Source organism: Sander vitreus, chromosome 8 (assembly GCF_031162955.1).
Source record: "Sander vitreus isolate 19-12246 chromosome 8, sanVit1, whole genome shotgun sequence".
Taxonomy (NCBI): Eukaryota; Metazoa; Chordata; class Actinopteri; order Perciformes; family Percidae; genus Sander; species Sander vitreus.
In genome coordinates, this window is record NC_135862.1 from 29,953,750 (window position 1) to 29,980,289 (window position 26,540).

At 40.9% G+C, this 26,540-nt stretch overlaps 2 protein-coding genes across 2 annotated transcripts in view; both read right to left on the bottom strand.

Annotated features, from left to right (window-relative positions):
• necab2 (N-terminal EF-hand calcium binding protein 2) overlaps nucleotides 1-364 on the bottom strand; it is a 155,226-nt gene extending 154,862 nt beyond the window's left edge. Inside the window, exon 1 of the mRNA XM_078256169.1 lies at nucleotides 38-364. Coding sequence (XP_078112295.1) covers nucleotides 38-364 — 327 coding nt within the window. The remainder of the gene's footprint in view (nucleotides 1-37) is intronic.
• Nucleotides 365-1,457: 1,093 nt separating this feature from the next.
• hydin (HYDIN axonemal central pair apparatus protein) overlaps nucleotides 1,458-26,540 on the bottom strand; it is a 106,920-nt gene continuing 81,837 nt past the window's right edge. Inside the window, 28 exon segments of the mRNA XM_078258062.1 lie at nucleotides 1,458-1,928; nucleotides 2,760-3,026; nucleotides 5,029-5,253; nucleotides 5,364-5,594; nucleotides 6,268-6,418; nucleotides 10,308-10,471; nucleotides 11,725-11,934; nucleotides 13,032-13,254; nucleotides 13,707-13,816; nucleotides 14,128-14,298; nucleotides 14,463-14,615; nucleotides 15,254-15,452; nucleotides 15,580-15,749; nucleotides 16,225-16,446; nucleotides 16,569-16,776; nucleotides 18,158-18,305; nucleotides 18,963-19,128; nucleotides 19,905-20,031; nucleotides 20,129-20,329; nucleotides 21,468-21,672; nucleotides 21,848-21,942; nucleotides 22,278-22,438; nucleotides 22,532-22,756; nucleotides 22,910-23,052; nucleotides 24,450-24,689; nucleotides 25,696-25,804; nucleotides 26,009-26,213; nucleotides 26,385-26,539. Of these exon segments, the coding sequence (XP_078114188.1) occupies nucleotides 1,719-1,928; nucleotides 2,760-3,026; nucleotides 5,029-5,253; nucleotides 5,364-5,594; nucleotides 6,268-6,418; nucleotides 10,308-10,471; nucleotides 11,725-11,934; nucleotides 13,032-13,254; nucleotides 13,707-13,816; nucleotides 14,128-14,298; nucleotides 14,463-14,615; nucleotides 15,254-15,452; nucleotides 15,580-15,749; nucleotides 16,225-16,446; nucleotides 16,569-16,776; nucleotides 18,158-18,305; nucleotides 18,963-19,128; nucleotides 19,905-20,031; nucleotides 20,129-20,329; nucleotides 21,468-21,672; nucleotides 21,848-21,942; nucleotides 22,278-22,438; nucleotides 22,532-22,756; nucleotides 22,910-23,052; nucleotides 24,450-24,689; nucleotides 25,696-25,804; nucleotides 26,009-26,213; nucleotides 26,385-26,539 (5,094 nt within the window). The 3' untranslated portion in view covers nucleotides 1,458-1,718.

The window sequence follows — 26,540 nt, forward strand, 5'->3', positions numbered from 1 at the left end:
CTGTCAGGCTGACCACTGTCTGGCTCTCTATACTTACATCCAAAATAACGGAGATGCCTCTCCGTGGCTCCGGGGCGAAGAACTGCTCCTGAGCCACGGCCACCTCCTCCTTGCTGGAAGCGTACTCCCGGCTGGAGATGTTCTTGTTGTCGCTCATTTTGGTGACTATCCAGCGGACGAGCCCGTCGATTCCACCGGGCTGGGCGCCGCTGTTTCCGGACTGTGCTGCCGTCGCGGACTCGCTGTCCTGACTGGCTACGGGGTTCGGCTGCTCGCGGCTTTCTTGGGCTCGAAGTTTGGCTTGTTCTTTGTTAAGCAGTTTGTGGACTCCGTCCCTACAGTAGCGCGCTGCCTGCTCACACATCCTTTTGCTGCGGAGCGCTCATGCTGCGCTCTACGGGGGAGAGAGAAGCCCCCACCCCCTATCCTCCCCTCTTACATCACAGCACCCATCCCAAAACACACCCACCAATCCTGCATATCCTACATGTTATTTATCCGTATATATCAAACGAAAAGTGGTCATTATATTCTTACTGGGACTGATATTTTTAAGGTTTGGAGAGTTTAAAGTGACTTTGTTGCACTTACTGCTATTTACTGTATCTCATATTGTATTAAGACACTACAGTGATTTTATATTCCCATTGGGTACAATGTATAGCCTATACTTTAAAATGAATATACTCTGTCTTTCTAAAATGTAAAAATATAGGAGTAAACATCATGTGATTGACATCCACTTATGTTGTAATATTGCTAGACCACTTGGGACAATCTGGGATACAGTAACCACTCCTCTTGGGCTCAGAAATCAAGCAGAGAGAGGTGTAAAACAAGGGATTACATCCATTTTGCTTTGTCTTTTGTTAAATGTCTAATGTGAACAAAGACAGCAATACTGTATTTCCCTTCCTTACTTTAAACAGTCACTGCAAGACACTTTGTCCCAATGGGAGGATCAGAGGATTTCCTCAGAGTGTCTCTTGAACTGTCAGTCCAGCTCATCATTAGAGTTTTAGGTAGGTAGGTAGGTGTGTGTGTGTGTGTGTGTGTGTGTGTGTGTGTGTGTGTGTGTGTGTGTGTGTGTGTGTTTGAGCGCATGTGCGTGTGTGATGTGACAAATCTAACCTTTGGTAATGAGCGTCTCCTCCAGCTCTGCCCTTTCAGCTGAGTCTTGCCTACAATGTGCTGTGTGTTTAACAGCGTAGAGTGGTTTGGACAAATTAACTCCAAGTGGAAAGTTGACACTTTAACTTGTTATTTAACAGGTTATGAGGATGACCAAAATGCAAAAAAAGTCAGGTAAATGTATCTTCCCCCTTATCACTGAAGCAGTAGAATTGGTGAACTCACTTGACATGATTGCCCCCATGTGGAAACAAGTGTGCAATGACAGGTGTGAGCAGGTTTTCTCTACAGGTTTTATTCAGTTGACTATTCAAATATTTATGAACACATTTTTGACAACTAATTAGTTGAATAACAAAAATATACACAGGGCAATTATGGCTGTTTTTGACCTTCACATTGGAGTTCAGGCATTGAATAAATAATTTGTAAACACATTCAACTAAAACAAGCTACACATTGAAGGCTTGAGTCTAAAATGGTTTCATGTGAATTTATCTTGGCATCTGTTTGCGTATGTTCTTATGTGTGTGTCTGCACAGTCAATTGCATGTGTGTACAGTAAGTGTGTGTGTACATATCTCTCTCTAAGATGACTCCGTGCGGTAGCCCTTTAGGTAATAGACCCAAGAACAAGGTTCACTGTGGCCCTCAGAGTGCTGACTGGAGATGGTCAGCTTGCCAAACCACGGCCCTGGAAGGCCTCCTGGAGGGGCCTCAAAGGACACCAGAATGCTATGGGTCTTTTTGGAGAGGATTGTGTCCACCTCTGTGACAGAAAAACAGGGGTTGTCCACCTAGGAGCAGAGGAAATAAGGCTCAGGTTCAATCAATAACAGATGAGGTCAAGGAAATTAATAAAGTGTAAGCATTTTGTAAAAGTGGAGGTGTGAAGAGTCACAGTCTAAACATGAGAATATAAAAGCCAGACTGCAACACTCTCTTTACTGCAACTGTTCCAGGCTTAATTTTAAGCTATAGTGCGTAGTTAGTCGCCCCATGAGGAATTCAATGATAACAACACTGTCGGTAAATCCACATGACGCAAGCCTTCCGCGATCACGCACCACCTCCACCCCTCCTCCACAAAGCTGCTAGTAGCTCAAGGCGGACACGGAGAATTAAAAAAAACATGATGAACTCTTTAGAAGAGGTAATTATCTTGTAGTTTTTATATCCTCTTTGTCTCCAAAGCTGAACGTTGCTGTTGTCCTTTTCTCAGCGGTGACGTAAAACGTATCACTCGAGCTTCTGCACGTAAAAGTCGCTGGTCGGCATCGTTTTGTAAACATAGACATACTGAGAAATACAGAGAGAGCTTTGTGGAGCTGATAGGCTGAATTAGCTGTGTTTCAACTCATTTGGCAATGGCTTGAATGTAAAGGACGTTCAATATTATATTATAAAATAGTTGCGCACTATAGCTTTAAAGCTGCCAGAAAATGAATTCCTTGGATTTCAACAAATGTATTGGCTTTTTCCACACTGGATATATTGGAACGCAATAAATCGCTTCAATTGTCAGTGACACCAATGCTCCTCCAAAAATATCTACACATTTTTAACTTATTCCTCTCTTCAATCTGGTTTCCCAGATTTCCCTAGCCCTCAGGCCATTACTTCTTTACCTTAAAAGAGAAAGTGGTGGTCTGCAGGAATACATTCTTGAAGGGGATAGAAACGCTGCGACCCGTCTTGATGCTAAACGGGCCCTGGGCTTTGGGAGGGAGGCAGATCCCATGCAAGGGAAAGATGTATTCGCCACCGCCTGCTGAGGACAGGCAGAGCTGGCCTCTCACTTGCCCCAGCTGATGAGGTTCAAAACAAACCTCCACGCTGGCATCTGGCCCCACCTGGGCTCTGGACTTATCCACTATGAAGTCTGGGCAATCAGTCTGCAGGAGAGAGATAAGAAGAAGGGATTCATAGGACAGCAAATCATCACTGAGACTACATTGGTATTTTTAGTTATTTTGAATGATCATTACAACACTGGTGTCATAGGTTGGGTATGAATGTAAAGTACTACAGTATGTGTTGTTTTAGCTCTACAGTGTAGTATCTACAGTACAGTAGGTGTGAACATCACTGTGTCACAAGATGACAGCCTTAAAGGGACCAGAGCTATTTTCTTGACTTGATGAAGTTCCTCTAGAACCACACAACACACTACAAAACTATTTTCACAGGCTGAGTAGTATTCCTCATGACTAGTAAACCGATGTGTATGTGTGAAATTGGTGAAGTGCCTGATGGAGATATTCAGTGTTTAGTTATTTTGTTATATTGAAATAGTTGTTGAAAATGTTTCTGTTTTGTTTGAATTATACAGCTACACGAGTTTGATTCTATCGTTATTAATATCTTTATTTTGGTTACTTTAAGTATCTGTTAGTGCTTTTGTTTTGAAAGTACCATGCAGCCACCAGGTGAAGTCTATATATACTGTATATGGGTAAGCAGGGACGTAGCAGGTAGACACCGGGGAGGGCTGATGATTTTTTTTACCAGAGCCAATAGATGCAATTGTTCCTTGTTAAAGGACAATTCCGGCGCAAAACGAACCTAGGGGTTATTAACAAATGTGTACCCACTCTGTCGCTCTCTGGGACATGTTTTCATGCTAATCGAATGAGTTTGGAGCTTGAAAGACGCTAGCGCGGACCGCTGATTAGCTTACAACGTTAGTATTCGGGGCACAGGGAATGTAAAAACAAATCGCTATTTATACCACTAAAAAGGCTCAAAATATCACCAAACTTTAACGGTAGCATAATGAGGGTCCCAACATGTTAACCGAAGCATTGAGAACTTTGTAAGTGTACAGACAGCTTATAGAACAAAGAGCTGCGGGAGCTCCATGAAAGGGCTACGAGAGAGAGAGAGAGAGCTACTGGTAGTCAATGCCGCAACACAGCCTCGTACTTCGGGAAACTGGGGGTGTACCTGCGGACATTGTGAAGCTATGGCCACCGAACAGGAGTGTCTGTGTTGCAAGGAGTGGGACCTGTTGCGTCGCGATTCCCAAGAGACGCAGTGTTTTGTACAGTCTGAAGATTTCCCCTCTCTGATAAACAGGGCTGTTGAAACTTTTTCGGCGACCCAGACCGGAGGGACCAGATGGACAGTTATCCACTGAGTAAGTACACTAGACCAGTTATGCAGAGTGCAATTATTTCAGATATATTGAGCAAATTGTTTTTGATTTTAGTTTGCATCGCCAGCTTTAAGTCATGACTGGTTTCCAAGACGGCGGCGGCATGTAAACATGACATTTCAATAAACTGTCTGTACACTTACAAAGTTCTCAATGCTTCGGTTAACATTTAGGGACCCTCATTATGCTACCGTTAAAGTTTGGTGATATTTTGAGCCTTTTTAGTGGTATAAATAGCGATTTGTTTTTACGTTCCCTGTGCCCCGAATACTAACGTTGTAAGCTAATCAGCGGTCCGTGCTAGCGTCTTTCAAGCTCCAAACTCATTCGATTTGCATGAAAACATGTCCCAGAGAACGACAGAGTGGGTACACATCTGTTAATAACCCCTAGGTTCGTTTTGCGCCGGAATTGTCCTTTAAAATGTTTGCTTACCAAAAACAAACTGAAAAATAAACATCGCAAAACGTCATCTTTGCCTTGACAATAAACGTATCTAACCTGCATAAGATTCACTCCTTCGGTGCCTTAGTGTCTGTTTGATTGTGAGTTTTTAGTTGGTTTTAGTTGAGTCTGAGGACAAATCGCCACTACAGTCCCCGTTTGAAAGACACCATCTAGTGCCCGCATCCATTAGTAAAAGCAAAACTAGCAGAGAAAATGGCAGAGCATACAGTCTCACAAGAACTAGGTGTCACCTCCATTTCTGAATCATTAGGACATGTTTAATATTTTCCTACCTTGCATGAGTACTCAGTTTCGTAGCGGGAGTGGTTGGTGAACTTAACAAGAACAGAGTGGCTGCTGCCCAGAGAAGTGCTGAAGTGGACGGTTTTCTCTTGCGGTGGAGGAAGAGCTTTGAGAAGCAGATCGTAGTGGAAGTAGCCCAGATCATTACTAAACAGAGTCAGCCGGGCTGTAGACTCGCCTGGGCGCAAGGGAAAGTACTCTAAGCTCAGAGAGCCCTGAAGAGAGGAGACACATGCACACACAAAGAGTGTCAATTACAGTTTGTTTGTGAGCACACAGCTGTATTTTTCCCAAAGTACCGAAAATAGATGTACTCAGCATCCACCTTGGACTGTCCTGGCACAGTGTGCTGAGGTGGGGCACTGATGTCAAGGCATTTACAGTCAGTGGTGAGGCAGGTAGCTGTTGTCAGGGGGTTCTCCACCAGTATGGTCGCCAAGGCCGTGCGGCGGACGGTGCTCACCAGCTCTATGGTGGACACGACTCCTGGAGATGTGGCCTTGAAGTTAACAAGGTAGAACAAGTACTCACCGGACACCTCATTACGAAATGTCACCTGAAGAGAAGGGTTAAAGGGTGATGTGATGACAAGGCTCAGAAAAATATTCAAACATATTCAGGATAAGTCATTGCCACTTTGTCTGTGTTATTTCTCTGCATGTCATTCTGTTATGTTTGTACTGATGTCTGTAAGCATGCTGTGTCCATAACGTACGGTGTTTGTGACGAAGAATTTCCCCTTGGGGACAATGAAGTCTAAAATGTGGTCACAGAAATGTGTGTGTGATCCGGTGGTGGAATTGCATTGCATGGTGTGCATTTACTTAAGTACAAATTTGAGGTACTTTACTTGAGTCTTTACCTTTTCATGCCACTTTCTATGTCTACTCCGCTACATTTCAGAGAGAAATATTGTACTTTTTACTCGACTACATTTATCCGACAGCGTTAGTTACTTAGTCACAAATGAAGAATTTCGCACACAAAACACAAGTAGTTTAGCCGATTAAACACAGAACTGTTTTGATCGTTTCCAGTTTCTTAAATGTGAGGATTTTTCTGCATCGAGTACTTTTACTTAGTACATTTACCTGATGATACTTACATACTTAAGTAACATTTTCAATGCAGGATTTTTACTTGTAACAGAGTATTTCTTCAGTGTGGTATTAGTACTTTTACTTAAGTAAAGAATCTGAATACTTCTTCCAATACTGCTGTGATCAAACCTTGGTGTTGTACTGCCCCTCTCTGTATGTGAAGAAAGACATCTTGTAGTCTCGCTTGGCCAAAGCAGGGACATCAACGTATTCCAGACCCTTGAGGGACACCGTAGCATCTGTCTTGTCAGGTTTTAGGATCTCTATTAGCACACGGAACCTGAGCACACAGAAACACTTGTGACTCTACTGTACAACTGTCTTAACAGGACTTGTGCATTTCTCCTCATTACATCTCAGCGGTTATTCACATTCAGCATTCACATATTACATTTTAGGTGATCTTTTTAACATGCAGCAAGAGGTTTTGCTAAATTAAATAGGGGTATGAAAAACATAAATATTTTGGAGAAGCACTGGGTATTTATGTGAAGTGCTGCAAAATACTGAAATACTAAATACTGAAAGGCCTTTTAATGCATACAAAGATATACTAACAATAGCTGGTAGTGTCTGTTTACGTTATTCTAACTATAGTCTATTCTCGACCTTCCACTTCCGGGATTGCCCCGCTGCCGCCGGAAATTCCGCCATAGTCCTTATTTTCGGCCGGATTTCTGTTACCTTACGCTTTCCATTACCTTACGCTGTTGCACTACTTAAATAACTTTTGAACGTACACACGTTCCACCAGACCAAGTTCCTTGCCAAGGCTATTTTGCAGCCACACCGGGGCTCCGTGCAGTGCTTAGTGCCGGCCAATCACGATTGTGATTGGTTTTAAGAAATGCCAAAAATGTGTTGGTTCAAACTTGGGAATTGAAGCTGATGTAACTGATATATGTATAGCAACAGACATTTAAACAACAAGGTAAAAGGGGGCTCTTCATGATAAAATAAAGAGAATTCTCATCTGCAGCTCCCCTCGGCCATACAGAGCTTTATATCGACTTTCAGATCATTGTGTAGCTGTTCAGTCCGCTCTCATAGCATCATTTTCCGCCATAGCAGGAAGCTGTTTTCAGAAAAAAAGCTCTAAAAATCACTTGTACACTACCTGCCCAGCATAAAACGTCAGACAGATGTAGTTGGGGACTAGCTGGTGAACATAGTTATCAGCTAAAGAGCCAAATATTTCCCCCAGGAGTTGGAAGAGACCAAAAACAAATCAAAGAGAATATTGGACTTGCATATATCAAGTGGCCAGAAGCACAACTCCAAATGAAAGATAATGTTGCTCCGTAACTGCTAGCTGCGTAACTAAGCAACTGTTGGATAACAGGTTTGTCCTATCAAGTCAATATGACAATGTTGTGTTCACACAACAACTAGTTTTCGCTGCCCCCGAGTGGCCAAAAAAATCATGCGATGTAATTATATTTAGGGTTATATATAGTCTTGCATTGCCAGACCTTCCTCCACAGTGCTGCGGATGAGGGTCTAGCTAGTCCAGAAAGCATTTTTTCCCTTTCCTTTATTGTTAACAAAATGAAAAAGTAAGGTAAGTCCACCCCAAAAGGACTTACCATCTCCAACAGAAAACACTGCTCTTTACTTCCGTGACAAACATGCGTCACTTTGTAACATTATTTGACATATTAAAATGCTCGCCTAGCTGCTAGCGTGGCACCTAGGTACTGCGCATGTGCGACTCCCAACAAAGATGGAGCAGAAGTGAGATGCCTCACTCTGTAGCTAAAACAGAGAGCTCAACACACAGGGTGAAAAGAGGAGCTGCAGCAATGTGCAGTACAACAAAAATAGTGTTTTTTGAAAATTAAACCATGTAAACCTATTCTGATATAACCTCTAAATACAATTATGAACCTGAAAATGAGAATAATATGAGCACTTTAAACTAGGGCTGTCAATCGATTAAAATATTTAATCTAATTAATTACATACGCTGTGATTAATTAATCGCATACATAATTAACGGTGCCTGAACCGATACTTTTTAAGAAAGTAAAAAAAGAAAAGAAAAAAAAGGGTACTAAACAACAGTTGGTGACATTAAAGAACAGCTTGTTTATTGCTAAGGCCAAATGGTCAAAATTAAATGATTTAAATAATGTATAACAATAACAATAACTTATTTCACTAGTAAATAGCTGTTGAACGACAAAAACAACAACCAGATAGGAAAAGGACATTTACAATAACTTCAAATGCACCACGAGGCTGTAGTTTACCAGTTTCATTGAACGCACCATCTGTGTTGTTTCTCCAATGGCAGCTGCAGATTGTTACATACCGGTGTTGAATCCTCTACAGTAAAACACAGTCAAACTTTACACCGTTTAGCGTTAGCTGTCAGCATTTTAACCGTGTTAAATCCAGCTGCTAGCTAGCAGTAGGCTAACGTTAGCTGCTGTTGAGTATAGTGTTAACTAGCGTCACATGCAGCGGGGTTTGTGTTTCTTGTAACGTCTGTTTCAGAGCATCAGAGAGAAGTGAAGACATATCAGTGGCACCAGATTTTCGTCTGTATGCAAACGTCAATATGGAATGGATTAATCTGCGTTAATTTTTTTAACGCGTTATTTTTACAGCCCTACTTTAAACCAATCACGCATTGCCAGACACAATGCTGGTGCCTCTGCAAAATAGCCCAGGGAAGCAACTTGTTTTGGTGGAACATGTGTACGTTCAAAAGTTGTTTTAGTCATGCAACAGAAAACTAGCTAGCTAACAGATAGTCTAGCTAGCTGTCTGGATTTACCCTGCAGAGATCTCAGTCCTCATGAATCCACCAGAGTTTAGAATGCCAACATAAAGAAAGTGTAAAGTGAGGGACACCCGGCCGTAAATGAGGGACATCCGGCAGATCATCTGGCAGCACCTGAACAATCCCATAAATCAGAGATCTTCAACAGGGGATCCGGGACCCCTGGCCTCCAAATTATTGTCAAATTTTAAAAGTTATATCATAAATTAACTCTAACATATGATTAACAAATATAAATCCCCACTGATGATAGGCTTACTGGTCTATAGGTAATGTAGTCTCTAAGGTAGCCACCCACAGATTCACTGTGCCTATGTGTAACATTAAAATCATGCAAACAATTATTATTTAAATAGCTTAGTATTCTATGCAAAAAAGGTATGTATAAAGGCTTTAGGCCGCCCTACATGTTAGTATAGGCCCAGTTTAATATGCAACTTCATTTTATACAATATACAGTATCTCACAAAAGTGAGTACACCCCTCACATTTTAGTAACTATTTCATTATATCTTTTAATGGGACAGCACTGAAGAAATTACACTTTGCTACAATGTAAAGTATTAAGTGTACAGCTTGTATAACAGTGTAAATGTGCTGTCCCCTCAAAATAACTCAACACACAGCCATTAATGTCTAAACCGCTGGCAACAAAAGTGAGTACACCCCTATGTTAAATTCCCATAGGCCAGTTATTTCATGGATCCAGGATACTACGTATCCTGATAAAGTTCCCTTGGCCTTTGGAATTAAAATAGCCCCACATCATCACATCCCCTTCACCATACCTAGAGATTGGCATGGGGTACTTTCTATAAAATCATCTCTCAATGCAAATCAAACCAGCTATTAGGCTAACCGACATAAAACCATGCCAATCTCTAGATATGGTGAAGGGTATGTGATGATGTGGGGCTATTTTAATTCCAAAGGCGGGTTCCAAGGGAACTTTATCAAGATGCATAGTATCCTGGATCCATGAAATAACTGGCCTATGGGAATTTAACATAGGGGTGTACTCACTTTTGTTGCCAGTGATTTAGACATTAATGGCTGTGTGTTGAGTTATTTTGAGGGGACAGCACATTTACACTGATATACAAGCTGTACACTTAATACTTTACATTGTAGCAAAGTGTAATTTCTTCAGTTTTGTCCCATTAAAAGATATAATGAAATATTTACTAAAATGTAAGGGGTGTACTCACTTTTGTGAGATACTGTATGTAGTAGGCGGTCCCTGATCCGTCTCTGTTTCAGTTAAGGGGTCCTTGGCTTAAAAAACATTGAAGACCCCTGCCGTAAATAAATCGTCATCGATTTAGACTAGGTTATATGTGGTTTAAGATACTAGTGAATAAAATGTGCGTGTTTGCTTTACTGCTGTTGCTTGGAGAGCCAGTTGTGCACAGGAAGAAACTCTGTGTGGTGAGTCTTGGCAGGCAGTTCGTGCACGATGGTGTCCTCTGCCTTGGGAGGTTCAGCAGTTCCTTGCAGGGAGTACAGCACGCCTGTCCCATCAGGAAAGGAGAAAAAGACTGATCCCTGAGGAAAGAAGGAGTGATATGACAAGTTAATGTCTGAGATTAAGTAATAATATCACACTTCAGAGCTTATACGTTTTTGTTTTGTTTTATGGAATGCATTGCACGCATAAAAAAAGGCTACAAGCAGAGGTGGAATGTAACTGAGACTATGTTTAGACGGAAACGATCTGAAGAGAAAACGCAAAAAGTGGCGTCGCGTTCTCACTTTTTATTCCGCGTTTAGACGAGCGTTATGGGGGCGGAATCTGCGTGCATATGGTGATGCAAAAGTGTGTGTGAACTGCGATCCACCAAGTCTGCACGCCTGCGTAGAACCGTCCTTCTACTTGTCTCCCTCTCCTCCTCCTCTCTCCCTCTCTCCCTCTCCTCTCACTATTAGCGCGAAGCGAACAACAAAAGCTGACAATTTTGTCTCTGGACAGACGAGGAGGTGGAGTTATTGCTCCAAACAATGCACACACACACACACACACACACACACACACACACACACACACTCGCAGTGCGTTTTTACCCTTTAGACAGGAACGCGATGGTTGAGCGTTTTTAAGATTTCCACTCTGGAGGGTGGGTTCACTTTTTTGCGTTTTTAAGCCCCAAAAATGCCGTCACCGTCTAAACGAAAGGCACATCTGATAAAATATTTTGCCGTTTTCACCCGCAAGCGTATTCGCGTAAACAAGGCCTAAGTACATTTACTCAAGTACTGTACTTTAGTACAAATTTGAGGTATTTTTCCATGCCACTTTCTACTTCTACTCCACTACATTTCAGAGGGAAATATTGTACTTTTTACTGCACTACATTCACCTGACAGCTATAGTTACTAGTTACTTTACGAATTAAGATTTTTGCACACAAAACACATGTACGTAGTTTATAAAATACAATATTTTGTTATAAATGAAACTACACAACAATACAGTAAATAGGCCTACATGTACAGCTGAAATGATTAGCAGATTAAACACTTAGTTGATTTACAGAACTGTTGGATTGTTTCCAGTTTCTAAAATGTGAGGATTTCTCTGCATTGAGTACTTTTACTTTTAATACTATAAAGTATATTTTCCTGATGATACTTACATACTTTTACTTAAGTAAAATTTTCAATGCAGGACTTTTACTTGTAACAGAGTATTTTTACAGTGTGGTATTAATACTTTTACTTAAGTAAAGGATCTGAATACTTCTTCCACCACTGGCTACAAATGAATAACTGCTTGTGTTTAAATGGTAGCGCTCCTCTACCAGGTGTTTCTTTCCATCAGCAGTCATGGACAGTGGTCGGTAGGTGATCTCGTATGTCTTGTTTTGGAGGGGGTCAAGGATCACCAGGGGCGCAGCGCTCCACTGTTTGCCCTCAACGACAGGTCTGATGCTGCACTGCTGGTGTGTGGGGTTGAACACGGGCAGGGTCTGGGTGTGAGAGCCACGTACTGGGCAAACAAAATTCACCACCTGGAGACAGGCAGTCAGAAGGAGATAATAATGATGCAATAGGTAGTTCAAAGGCAGTCACATTATAGGTAATACCTGTCACTGAAAGCGTAAGCAAAAGGAACTACAGTACATTAGTAATATACAGTGGAATACATTTTCTAAAGCCTTTTCTCAGGTATTAGTGGCTTATCAGCTCATTGATACCAACCAGTTTTTCCAGATTTTTGTGATCTTTAAGTCCGTCAACACTCTCTTTTCTTAAAAGGAGTCGAATCAATGTCTCACATTATGTGATTCTGGCCTTTAACAATCTCTACTATGACAAGCTACGCTGTTAACAAGACAACTTTAAGCTTTCATGTCTACTGGAGAGCCCTCAAAATCATTATCCAAAATACTGATTCGCTATTTATTTGACATGATGTGCATATATCAAATGGGATTATTATTATTATTTCTTTTTATGATTAATTAACATTTTTTATTAAGTTTTTAACACAAAACACAACTCACGACATTGACAAATCACCTCCCCATCTGAACCCCCCAACTCACCATCACCCCCCCCCCTATACAAAAATCAAGACAAAATAAAATAACAGCCATAATATTCAATACATCAAACAACAACAAAATAAACAACAAACTGTAAACCAGCCAAACATATTATGTATATGCGCTAACGCCGTAAAATGGGATTATTAATATAGTTGGTCAATGAAGCCTGTAATAGAAGCCTTGCTGGTAAAACAGTTGCTGCAAAGATACACAACATAACAATATTAAGATACTATATCGATCTCCTTATGGAAAATTGTAGTTCAGGGTTGGATAAGGTGTAGTCTTGCATTGCCAGAAACTATCTCCACAATGTGTAATGCGAGGCTAATGGGGCTATAACTCAGACATATAATGTCTGCTCTCAGTAGGGAAATAATGTAAGTCCCCTTCGCTTTGACTTGAAGTTGCAGTGCTTCCAGAGCACATACAGTACATATGGTAAGTGTGATGCGTAATTTCCCCTAAATGACCCAATGTCTCATGATCGAATGTATACTGTAGATTTTTTTTGACATCCCTACTCAACATTGTGTATAAAAGTGCAACAATCAAACCTCTTTGGTAGTGGAGGCGATGATGCAGGAGCCTGTTACAGTGAGGGTAACGGGTGAGGAGGAGCCCTCCACAAAGCAAGACAGGTTCTCATATCTTGTGTCATTAATCAGTTCTACAGGGGCAAACGTCACTTCAAAAGGAACCTCCATGTCCGGACAGATATAGCCTTTAGCTGGTGTGATGGACAACTCTGGAGGAAAACTCTCTGTTTTCCACTGGAACCTGGTTACAAGTTAGACAAATACATAAAAAGCAAACAACAGCATACAGTATATCCAACCAGAATAAGTCATGAGTCCCAAAAGCAAACTACTACAAAATTGTAAAATATGTCAACATATATGAATTGTTTCCTCTTAGTTCACTATTGCTTTTATTGCCTTTAACAGCTGTGTCTTGTCTAATCTTTGTACTCTATGCTCTGTTGCTTTGCTTTGTTGCTAATCTTTTGAACTGATGTTATCATAGCAGCAAAGACAGCTGATAAAGTCAGTCTTCTAAATCTTTGCTTTACTACACACCATAGAATCTTATAAAAAGGGGTAACTCTATAAAGTCCAGCTTGATTAGTGTGTGCCTGAGTGTATATGAATGTGTATGTTTGTCTGTATTTCTGCTGCTATTTTTTTATCTTACTGAAGTTGGACCATATATTGTATAATATCTAAGCTTACCTGGCACCAATGTCCCCAGTGTTCGTCATAAAAATCCTCTTCCTGGCTTGGCAGCGCTGGACAACAGCTCCAAAGGCTAGGTGGTCCTGGTCCAGCTGGACCTCCACACCCTGACAATTAAAATCAGAACTTTACATTCAATTACAATATAGAGTTAATACAACAAACCTTAACATGTCTTGTATAAAAGTTACAATGCAGACTGCATTGATGCTGCTTTTTCTAAAAAAAATAAATACAGTCAGCACTTGTTTTTTAATGGGCATCTGCCAAATGTGTATGCGGAGGTAATTAAAAAAATAGTTACACCAATAGACTTGCAGCACTTTAGAATGGAATGGAATAGCAAGCAAACACATCAAGCCAGGGCATCATTTGCAGCAGCCTTGTGAATCGGCTGGACATTCACTTCACAGCCTACCTGGCAGCAGCCTTGGATGGTCAACAGGGGGTGTAACAGGCCTGCAAACTCCGCCTGCAGCTCAGCAGAGAATGGAGGTATGTGCTGATGAGGTGAGAACTGGATCTCAACATTACATGAACCGACACTGGCTTTCAGGTTCAGCTCCCCTACTGGACTGAATGACAGATCCTGGAGGTGGAGGTGGAGAAGATTATTAAGTGTTGCTTGTGTAGTAGCACTCTTTATCAGCGCGTGTATGTGTGTATGTGTGTGTGTGTGTGTGTGTGTGTGTGTGTGTGTGTGTGTGTGTGTGTGTGTGTGTGTGTGTGTGTGTGTGCGCGCACGCTCCCTACCCTTGGGTCCAGTGGTGTGTTTGTGTTAAGCAGCAGAGTGAAGGAAAGGTCTAAAGGGCTGCGGTTGACCAGAACCACTTGTTTTTTCACCTTCTGACCCAACATTAGAGATCCCAGTTTCACTTTCCTCTGCCTGGGCTGCTCCACCTCCAGCTGGGACAGAACAATCCATTAAAAGGATAATTAAAATTAAATACATCAGATTTTGATAAATGATTAAGTTGGTATAGTTTTATTGGCTCTTCCGTGAATTGCCATTGCTTGTTAGCTAGCCAATTTCTAATTTGGCTTCTTGTATCAACAGAGCTACAGTAAGTTACATACTAGCAGCCATCAGACTGTATTTTCTGCAGTGTGTGAAGATGATCGTAATAGTATTAGTGGGACATACTGTATTCACATGTTGCGTAAATTCACTCATTGCCCGTTGCTATGGCTTGAGCTGTCAAACCTGCCAAGGCAAGACCCTTACCTGTTGCTAGGCACTCAGTCAGTTGGCTCTTGGTGAGTAATGCTAGCTGTAAGCAACTTCATTCTAGCACACACCTGCTGTGGGTTGTATGCATGACAAGGGATGTCACAACAGCAAAATGAAAACTAAAGTATTTTCACATCACTTAAAGATATGTTTCATCTCTGTCCCTGTGTCTGTTATTCTTCAAATAGTGTATTCTTCCTATTAGAATAGTGCAGTACCCTTCACTGCTCATAGGAGAATTAGATTTGTCTGCGTCCTGTTGCTGCTACTTAGCGATAGCCTCGTTTTAGATTCGCACACTCATTTTTCTTACCTTCACCTCGATGCCTTGCCCGAGTATGTCCACGTGTTTGGTGACACAACTGTTTAAGATGAAGGTAAGCTTTTCATGGTAACGGCATTCCTCACGAGGATAGAATTTGACTGGTGCCTCTATCACAGCGCCGGGGGACAAAATCTCCGGTTTGAAGTCCATCTCTAGGTAAGAGGTGTTTCTGAACTGACACTGGACACTGATGAGAGGGAGGTAGAGCACATAAGGCTTTCAAATCAGACTTACATTCTAATGTGAATAAAAAAAAAAAAAATCTTTATGCAGCAAACACCCTTAGCTGACAACAGACAGACACACACAACTACCTGATGTCTCTTTCGCCTTTGTTGCTGATGACTAGAGTCTGAGAGGCCGGCACCATGCCCGGACTGTACAGGAAGCACTTTCCAAAGTTGTACTTGCTAAAGGAGAATTCAAGGCTAGGTGCTACAGCCCTGCCCTCAATGGCAAATGTAAATGTTGGCCCATGCTTTACCTGGCAAAATGAAACGAGAGAGAGAAATACAGGAGAGAGGGAGGAGTGGAGTAAACCCAGGAAGAAAAAATCAAGAAAGAATATGTGGAGTGTAAGCAATAGTTTAAACACAGGTTCCACCAAATTAAACAAATGAATGGTGTGGCATGAAAAGAATATCAGCAAAGATTTTAAGTATTACTCTTTTATTTTTCTTTAAATGGTGTAGCTGTTGAATTGCTTTTAAAGTGTATGAACAATACAGATAAAGATACAATACAAGTAGATTTAGTTTATAAGTTTGACTAGACTTATTACTAGTAATAAGTTACAATTATCACTCTTACAACATTTATTCCGTTTTCACCACACTTAACAGGACGTGGAAAGGATAGCATGGATTTCAATGTTTAAAGATTATTTATAGCTAAACATTTTTTTTCTTGTCATTGCAGCCTGCTACTCCCTCATAAAAGATAGGAGATCAGCATCTCACCTTGATACTCAGTGTGACGTCCCGGAGGTTACAAACGCTCCGTGGACAAAAGAAGAGTGAAGATCGCAGCTGCTTCCCAACCTCAATTGTATCATTTTGTGGCTTTGCTTGTAAGTGTTGCAGCAGCTTACTGGGACCTGTTAGGTCAAAGTTCACTTCCTGGCGGAATCTTGACAGATTGGACACCAGGAAATTAAGGGTAGATTGTTCTGAAATCCCCACCTACAAATAATGTATATACAGACACATACAGGAAGGTGAGTGTCAGTTGTTTTTTTTTTACACATAAAGGCATACGATCGTGCATCTGTGTATTTGTGTGTGTGATGTAAAGGGTGGCTGACCTTTCCAAAGTCCAGAGTGTCTTTGTGGTTAGGGTTGATCTCTCTGAGGCCTCCTTCTGGCTTCTCAACTTGAACAGAAGTGCTCATGCTGAAACAATCAGCCTTAACTGTGAGTGCAAGGGCCTCTGACTTCTTCTTCACCCTCACAACTAATCTGAAGCTCACAAAGCCCTCCCGGCAAGGAGTGAAGGACACCGACAGTGGCAACCTGCACCAAAGAGTTCAATTATTACAATTATATTTTGTATTTTTATACAATTTTAAGTGCACCAAATGGCAAAGATTACAAATAATATGCAGTGTATCACAACAAAGCAGTGAATCAGAGGAATAAAATGTGATCTTACGGTTACGGTTAAGCATTAAAGTGGCCATATTATGCTCATTTTCAGGTTCATAATTGTAATTTGAGATTGTACCAGAATAGGTTTACATGGTTTCATTTTCAAAAAACACCATATTTGTGTTGTACTGCACATTGCTGCAGCTCCTCTTTTCACCCTGTGTTCAGTTCTCCGTTTTAGCTACGGAGTGAGACATCTCAACGTCTGTAACGTCTTTGTTGGCAGTCGCACATGCGCAGCAGCTAGCTAAGGATTATGTGAGCTAGCTAGCTGTTTCTCCAACTTCGGCCTGTACAAGGCAGGATTAGCTGGGAGACTTCTTCTAAACGAGGGCGCACTTCCAACTTTGCGTGGAATACCTGCAGAACAGGGACATGTAAGTAGTTCTATACAATTTATTTTGTAGATTAGGGTGAATTTGTGTGTGTTGTAGCAGCGTTTTGCCATTGAAAATGAGCTAGCATGCTAACGGTTAGCCCCCTAGCCCCCTCGTTTCGGCTAGTTACGTAGAAAGCCGTGCAGATTTTGAACAGCTCACCTGGAGACTGAAGGCAGGACACATTCAGAAACCCGTATCTCACTCAAAACAGCATGGATGTTTAAAGTTTGTATGCGTGTGGAAGCACCAGAGACACAAAATAACCATATTCTCATAATATGGGCACTTTAATAACTAGAGCCACACTTCCGCGGCGGTAAGGTGCCACATTGCCAGATTTTGTGTGAATGCAGAGCTTCATCCTGTCTGTGTGTGTGTGTGTGTGTGTGTCTGTGTGTGTGTGTGTGTGTGTGTGTAAACTTGTGCGTCAGAAGAGATTTTGAGGGCCGTGGCGAAGCACTGGGACTTGGGAATGAGAATGGGCTGGGTGTTACAGACCTACGTGGAGCCCAAAGGCTCTTTGCTGACGCCCATAAAAGTCCCACACACACCGCAAAATAAGAAGAAAAGAGAAAATACTGTAAAATACTGGTCTCTGCAGATACAGACACCACCACACACTTCTAGTGGGTGATGATGAGAGGGATTATTTTTGTATTACTCTAAGAATTTTTTTTGGGTGAAATACTGCATAGTATACCTTTTAATATTTGCCATTTCAATCACTTTATGCCAGATGCACAAGTCAGTGATTATGTTTTTAAAATATGGCACACAATGATACATTTTTAAACCTCAAAAATGAACATGTAGCATTTTTTGGATAAAAGTCATTACATTTAGTTGTATGTTATTGTGTCATTAACCTGTCTTTGGGTGCCACTGTGCCAGTCATGGGCTGCAAAATGAGGCTGGACTGCTGGTCGTCACAGAGAAGAGACGACTGCATAACAGAGAAGTGGAAGAGCTCCTCCTCTCCATTCACCAGATCCACCGTCTGTTCCACTTTTCGACCTGTGCAGGCACACACACACACACACACACACACACACACACACACACACACACACACACACACCATATTGCAATGTTTTACGGACATTTTGGAAACACAGGCCTACATGTCCTCAATACGATTTGTTTAGTATCATTGATTTGTCAAAAATCACTTATATACGTGAATGGTCGCTGTGAGACTATCAATTTAAACAATAGGTTATCCACCGATAATAAACAGTTACCGCTTCATCAATGGTTGAAATGTTATGGTCACATCAGGCGGCCACATATTTTTCGCTAGAGGGCCAGATTTGCACAGGCAGTATTGCAGTAAGGGGGCAGATCTTGTATTTGAAATTAGTGTTTATATTTCTTTTAGTTAGCCATGACTGTAATCCCTTCCTAACCCTAACCAAGTGGTTCAGTTACATAAACTTAACCTTAGTAACGCTTAATCATGTGCAGATAATGTTAAAATAAAGTCACACAAAATATATATGCACATATACACACACCAACATGCATGTACTGTCACCACATCACAGGGGAAAAAGAGGAAAATCCTTGAAGAAACCGCTGCTTTGTGTTTAGTAATATGTGGTGTGACTTGAAAGAGATGTGTGATCTCACTGTTTAAATGCATGTACGAGTGTGTCTGCGTACGTTACATACCAACAAGCAGTTCTCCAAAGTCAAGGTGAGGTCTATTAAGATAGACAAGTGGTTCTTTAGTAGTGCCCACACACAGGAAGGGAACAGACAGGGACAGAGTCTCAATCACAAAGCTCCAGAATGACTCCACCGTATCCAGCTGCTCAGCTACATATTCAAAACACACCTGCGCACACACAGAGACGGCCCAGAGGATTACAAATGGCTAACAATTCACGAAAAATAGAGGACATGAAAAACTGTGTGGGGGAAAAAAAGGGTGAGAAGAATAAAGATGAGGAGGGGGGAAGGGAAGAGTGATGAAAATATTCAAACAGATTAGATCAGATGAGTTAAGATAGAAATTGATCAAATTGAAAGGGTATTAGATTAAACGGAAGGAATGAGATTGGATAAGATTTGTTATGATGAAAATGAGGAGGTAGATTGAGACTGACAGATGTGGAATGAAATGAGATGACATACTGTAGTTGAAGGAAACAGGACAAGTGTAGTATGGGGTAGGAAGGGACGATGCGCTTTTGTCCCGATTCGATTCTTTCACGATACATGGGTGCTGATTCCATTCGTATTGCGATTTTAGTATTGAGTATTGTGATTTTCTTTTCCTTCTTTAACAAAACCAAAACCACTTCTAGAGACAATATATCATGAGACATTTCTGACATCACATGTCAGCCAGTCAGTCTGACATTTATTTCATTTGTAAATAAGCATATCTGCAATTTCTGCTTTCGGTCTGTAGGAAAACAGATGTGATATAGTCGCCGTCAGCGGTACCGTATAAACAGAAAATATTTAGGTGAATCATTGGGGAAAAAAAATGATGTTTCATCACTCCATCTAGAGATTAAGGCTCTTTCACTGTGTGTGTGTGTGTGTGTGTGTGTGTGTGTGTGTGTGTGTGTGTGTGTGTGTGTGTGTGTGTGTTTCCATCCTTACTTCCACTTTCTTCCCAGGCAAGATAGTACCACATGGGTTGAGGCAGCAGAATGGGCTGCCACCTGTGTCTTCACACCTCCACTTGAATGAGTAGGGTTTACTGGTTGGGTTCACCAGACTAAAACATCTGTGGTGTAAAGCGAGAAGACACACGTATATAAAAAGTGTTAGGGCTTACAGTTATGGAGATTAAATTTTTTTTCTCATATATCTCTCTCTGTTACCTTGTTGATAGCACAGATAAGCCAACAGAGTTGAACTCTATGACCCTGGTGTTAGGGTCCACAGGGCGCCTGAATTCAGGGTTACGCCGGTTCCCACTGATATAGTCTGAGTCCTCAAGGCCAAAGTGGCAGTGGGGCAACAGGCTGCGGCCACACACCAAGACACAGGGAGCCTGATCCCCATCCTGCAAGTTGGGGATACTGAAAGAAAAGTATACACATACAGACAGAAAAAAAAATTAAGTCTGTGTCATAATAATTCTTGTGAAGAGATCCATTTACTTCCTTACAGTCATCCTGTCCTTCCACAATTCCAGGGGGTGTATCAAAGAGGGAAAGAAAACTACAAACAGATGTTAATTAGTATGACACAGGGCTCAGGCCTCAAGGTTTATTTTTCCAATCATGGAAAAATGAAACAGATCCCCCTCATCCATTTTTAACTGGCAATTGTTAGTATGGCTGAGGCGGAGGAGCTCTGTCATTGAATATTTACTTCTTCACTGTAAAAGCCGCCTACACATCCATTGTTTTCCCATGGGGAGGTATTTTCAGCGCACCGCTCGGAATTGCCGCTTAGTGCTGCGCTAAAGGTATAAATTTTTTAAACTTTGACCTCGTTGCCTCTGACCTCTCAAGGCGCAACCAATTCCACAACGTATACCTGCGCTGCTCTTTGCCTCTCTGCTCTGCGCCATACCTTGTGATTTTGCCGCAGATCATGTGTAGGCGGCTTAATATAACTTGTCTACTCCGGGGTTATCATAGTAAACGAAAATAAGCAGTAAAATATATTTTTTGTAAACTGAAACTAAATAAAAACTTTCAAAACATTCAAGAACATTTAAAGTTAAACTGAAATATATATTGTCTGGTTAAACAAACAAATAAAAATTAAATAAAAATGAACGTAAATCACTTCAGTTTTAGTTTTTTAGCTACAATATTTCACAGGAGGAGACAGCATGAATTTCCGTCAACTCCCTTGACATTTAACCACAGAACTTGAATGGACTTGACATTCGGACACTAAAGTAGCGCAGAGATTTAACATTACACATCATGGCCATTCCTATGCAGTTCTCCATCCCTGTATTGTGTATGTCTTTGTAGCTACATTCTTCTGAGACATTATACCTGGCCCTCTCAAAATTAACTAAACTGACTAAACTTACTACTGTAAAACTAAAACTTAAACCTTTCTGAAAAACTAAACTAAAAATAAAATAAAATGGAATGGAAAAGTCAAAACTAAAAGAAAATACTGAAAACTGAAAAAATTCAAGAGTACTGTATAACAACCTTGGTCTACTCTTTGTTCTTGAAAAATGTACTGTACCTGCTGAACAGCCTGCCCTGAAACTGGGCCACTTCCAGAGGTGAAAAGTAAATGCTGAAATTCTGAACGGCGCCAGGCTCTATGACTCCTATGCTGGGCTCAATGCTGATGGGCGGAAGCTCAGGATTCCCCATCAGAAGAGACAACCCGCTGGCCAGAGCGCTGGCAGGACGGGCTCCAGTTAACACTTCTGTTGACCTGCTGTCTGGTCCAGGTAAGGTAAGGGTCCCATCTGTTCACATTTACACACAGTTTCAACCTCCAGTCTTGAAAAGCATTCAAATGTAAAATGTCAAAAGTCAATCTTGCAACATAATGGTACAGCATTACAAGTTAATGCTGATATTCAAGCATGATATACAATAATATTACTGTAGTACCTCTTTGGTCATCGTTTACTACGCTGTTCTTTGGATCCATGAGGACTTGCCAGGAGAACTCCAGTTTGACAGTGCCATGATTCACTATCTGCAGTCTGCACACACACACACACACACACACACACACACACACACACACACACACACACACACACACACACACACACACACACATTAACATATACACAGACATTTTTTTTAATTCAGAATTTTGTTATATGTTATGAGCGCTTCACTAAACACTACTGTGATCACTGTGATAAAGTGTCAGATGGTGTGTAATTGGATAACATGCAACTTGAGGTCTAGTGTGAGCTCAGAGCATCATTTTGATTATCAGTATTTTTTATCATCTTCAGAATCTGATCCCTCAGGATGCCTGCCTAGTTGAAACAGCATATAATGCATATATACCCAGAGCCTGACTTACTGGTGGAGCCTGGTTTGGTAAAGCAGAGTGTCTTTGAAGTGGATGGTGTTGGTGTTGCAGCTGAACTTCACATAGTCACAAACTGCGCTGATACGCATTTCCAACTCCCTCTGGGAGCCCTCAACCACAGAGCAGCACGGCTCAGGATCTGTCTTTATCACCTGCAGGCGAACGCATACATGTTTGCTTAACTTTAAATGTGAACTTGTAACTATCTCTTCACTTGACATCTCTTTCACAGTCAACATGTTTACCTTATTCTTCCCAGGCTGCTGTGGTGCTACTGAAGCCTGCTTGGCAGAACTCAGCCACTGCAGCGTCCTTTGGCGGTCGTCCCAGTCAGCCACCTGCTCTAGTGGCTGCAGGAACTCCACCTTACTAACCTTGCATCTCATTGGCTGTCTGTTCAGAGTCACTGGCTGATTGGAGCAAAAGGTGACAGTCACTTCCTTAGAACAACCAGCATGAAGGTGTCCCATCTGAAAGAAAAAGCAGATTGTTTTTGTTCACATGCAGCCAAGTATTATCCTAAGCAAAAAAGAAATAAAAAAGCATAGTTTAAGATTCATTAAACTTCATTAAAAAGTTGTTTAAACCCACTCCTCTTCTACAGCCATGTAGTTCTGCCTTACCTGGGGTGAAAAGAAGACATGGGGTCCAACAGGAGGCCACTCAAACCTCACTGCCTGGCTGCTGCTGTGGTTGGTCATGGTGAAACTCTCTTGGTAGGGACAATCAACATGGCAGTCACCGAAATTCAGCAGCTCATGATTACCTGCAAGAGAGAAATAGGCTTTGTAGAAAAATCCGAATAAGAAACAAGCTTCCATATTAATAAATTATGACACAGCATTTCTATGTGCACAATTCAGTGGTGGAATGTAACTAAGTACATGTACTCAAGTACTGTACTTTAGTACACATTTGAGGTACTTTACTTGTCTTTTCTTTTCATGCCACTTTCTACTTCTACTTCACTACACTTCAGGGGGAAATATTGTACTTTTTACTCCACTAAATTAATCTGACAGTTTTAGTTACTAGTTACTTTCCAAATTAAGATTTTTGCACACAAAACATATGTAGTTTCTACGATGTGGTATTATAAATTAAACTACCCAACAACAACAACAAGTACAGCTAAAATGATTGGCCAATTAAACACTTGTGATTGTTGATTGACAGAACCGTTTTGATCGTTTACAGTTTCTAAAATGTGAGGAATTTTCTGCATTGAGTACATTTTCCTGATGATATTTACATACATTTACTTAAGTAACATTTTCAATGCAGAACTTTTACTTGTGCATGAGTATTTTTACAGTGTGGTATTAGTACTTTTACTCAGGTAAAGGATTTGAATACTTCTTCCGCCACTTGCACAATCAGGGAGTGACTGCTACTCTGGCTGATTAATAAACCGACTTTACACCCAGAGCTGGGCGATATGGAAAAAATCAAATATCACACTATATTTGACTAAATATACATACGTCTATATTGCGGCAATATTGTAGGGCTGACTATTGGTGCTTTCACAAAATATTAACACAATGAGAGTTGATTGATTGTGATTGTGATTGTTGATTGTTTATTGTGTGTCTTGTTGATAGTTGATTGTTTATTTTTATGTCTTGTTAAATTGTTGATTGCTTATTTTTTGTCTTGTTGATTGTTTATTTTTATAGCATGTTAAATTGTTCATTGTTCATTTTTATGTCACGTTAAATTGTTGATTGTTTATTCTATGTTTTTTCTATTTATAGAAAAGTTGTTTTTTTTATTGCATTTTGCTCCGTGGGTCCGAGAGGACTGAAATTTCATTTGTGTTGTATGTCATGCATGTATAGTACATCTTACAATAAAGCTGACTTGACTTGACTTGTGGTAAATAATCACCAGTAATGTGGCTATAATGACTAAGTGGGTAAAGGCAAATAATAGAATAGCTAGAACAGTCTGGTAAGTTCAGAAAATGACATCACTTTACTGTAACGAAGCCTTTAAAAGACAAAACTTACGTGCCATATCACGATATCGAAAATGTAGTAAGATATCTAGCCTTATCTATCGATGTCGATATAATATAGATATATTGCTCAGCCATATTTACACCTTGCCCTTTTCATTCCCATCACATGATTTGTCTCCTGCCCTCCTTTCGTCTCTTACCTCCCTCATTATCTTCCTGATCTATTTTCTGCGATGGCCTGCGGATGTTGTCAAGAGAGACAATTCCCTGGTAAGCTTCTCCGGTCACTTGTATCACGGTGTTGCTGTACTGGTTGTCCTCCACCTGCAGTGACATCTTGGCCTTGACACTCAGGGGTTTGTCAGAGCAGAAGCTGACCTCAAACTCCACCTGCTGGTTAACATTCAGCCTCAGAGTGGCTCTGTGCACCAACTGACGCTCTGTGGAAGAAGGAAAAGTGTCACCAATGAGAAACATGGCAATGACTGTCTCTAGCATAGGAAATAATCCTGTGTTGAGCACAGAAAAAGATTGACTTTTAGCAGTATCCCCGTATACTGTATTTTCAGTGAAAACAGAAACACGTTCCTGGAGTAATTTGTAAATGTGATTTTCTCCATAAATGTGTTGTTTTCAATTGCAAAATTCTTGTTTGGTTCGGGCAGGATTTAATTGATTGTTTATTGTTTTAATGTGAATCTGTTTGTTTTGTGGTCTCTCACTTTATTGTAAAGCACTTTGAGCTACACTCTCTGTATGAAAGGTGCTTTACAAATAAAATAATAGGTTTATTATTATTATTATTATTATTATTATTATTATTCATGAGCACCTTCAGATTTGTGTGTCATAAATTCCATTGTGTGAACTGCTAACTGATAATTGTTTAAGTGGCGAGGGGTTTTACAGGTTGAGGTTGTCAGTGGTGGAATGTAACTACGTTTATTTACTGTACTTAAGTACAAATTTGAGGTACTTGTACTTTACTTGAGTCTTCTCTTTTCATGCCACTTTTTACTTCTATGCCACTTAATTTTAGAGAGAAACATTGTACTTTTTACTCCACTACATTCACCTGACAGCTTTAGTTACTAGTTACTTTACAAATGAAAATTTTTTGAACAGAAAACACACGTAGTTTATAAAATACGATGTTTTTTTATAATTTAAACTGGCCAACAATATAAAGGCCTATTAGAAGAGCTGAAATGATTAGCCGATTAAACACTTAGTTGATTGACAGAACTGTTTGATCGTTTCTAGTGGGAGGACTTTTCTGCATCGAGCACTTTTACTTTTAATACTTTAAGTACATTTTCCTAATGATACTTACATACTTTTACTTAAGTAACATTTTCAATGCAGGACTTTTACTTGAGTACTTTTACAGTGTGGTATTAGTACTTTTACTTAAGTAAAGGGTCTGAATACTTATTCGCACTGTACCTGCGTCAGTGGCGCCCTCAATCTGTGTGGAGTGGATCGAGCTGCAAGTGTTGCCAGGAGCAGCTTTGAGGGAGAACACTCCATGTTTATCCAGCAGGTCAATCTGGACCTGCACGACACACAGAGCCGCAAAGCAACCTTTATTGACAAAGTCCCCTATTATCCACCATATCTACTGTATTACGTTTATGTGTTTTACATACAGTTGATTTTTGTTGTCTAATAGCTGAAGGAAGAAAATATGGAATGCCGCTAAAGAAATGTGTTAAATCTATAATAAAAGAAGAGGACAAAGGAATATGTCTCCTCCCACCTGAGCTGGAACATTTCCATCATTTAGCAGCACCACGGGCCGGGTATGCCTGCGCCCTGCCAACACTTGTTTGAATTGCAGCACTGGGCTTCCTCTGCTGTTCCTCAGAGCTGGTCCCACCACACACACACTGGGCAGAGTGCCCTCTCCCACTATGTCGAACTCCAGCACCTTGCTCTTGAATGTGGGTGTCATTCTGGATCGGACAGAGAAAACAGTAGGTTGGCAGTGGCCAGCAAGGCAAATTAAGAGGTGATAATATTATCTTACCACACTCACAGTAGTTGTAGAAATAAATGGGCAAACAAACAAACAAACAAACAGCAGAGAGAACACTGAAGTAGCATATACACACAGTCACGAAATCATGTACCTGCTGGTAACATCCATTGTGACCTCAAATACAGCACTGTATTGCTGCATGGTCTGGGGTGTGAAGGTGACCACAGCGAACATGTGTGACTGGCTGGGAATGCTCAGGGTTGTAGCAGACAAATCAAAAACTCCCACGCTGCCTACGCTACGGGACATC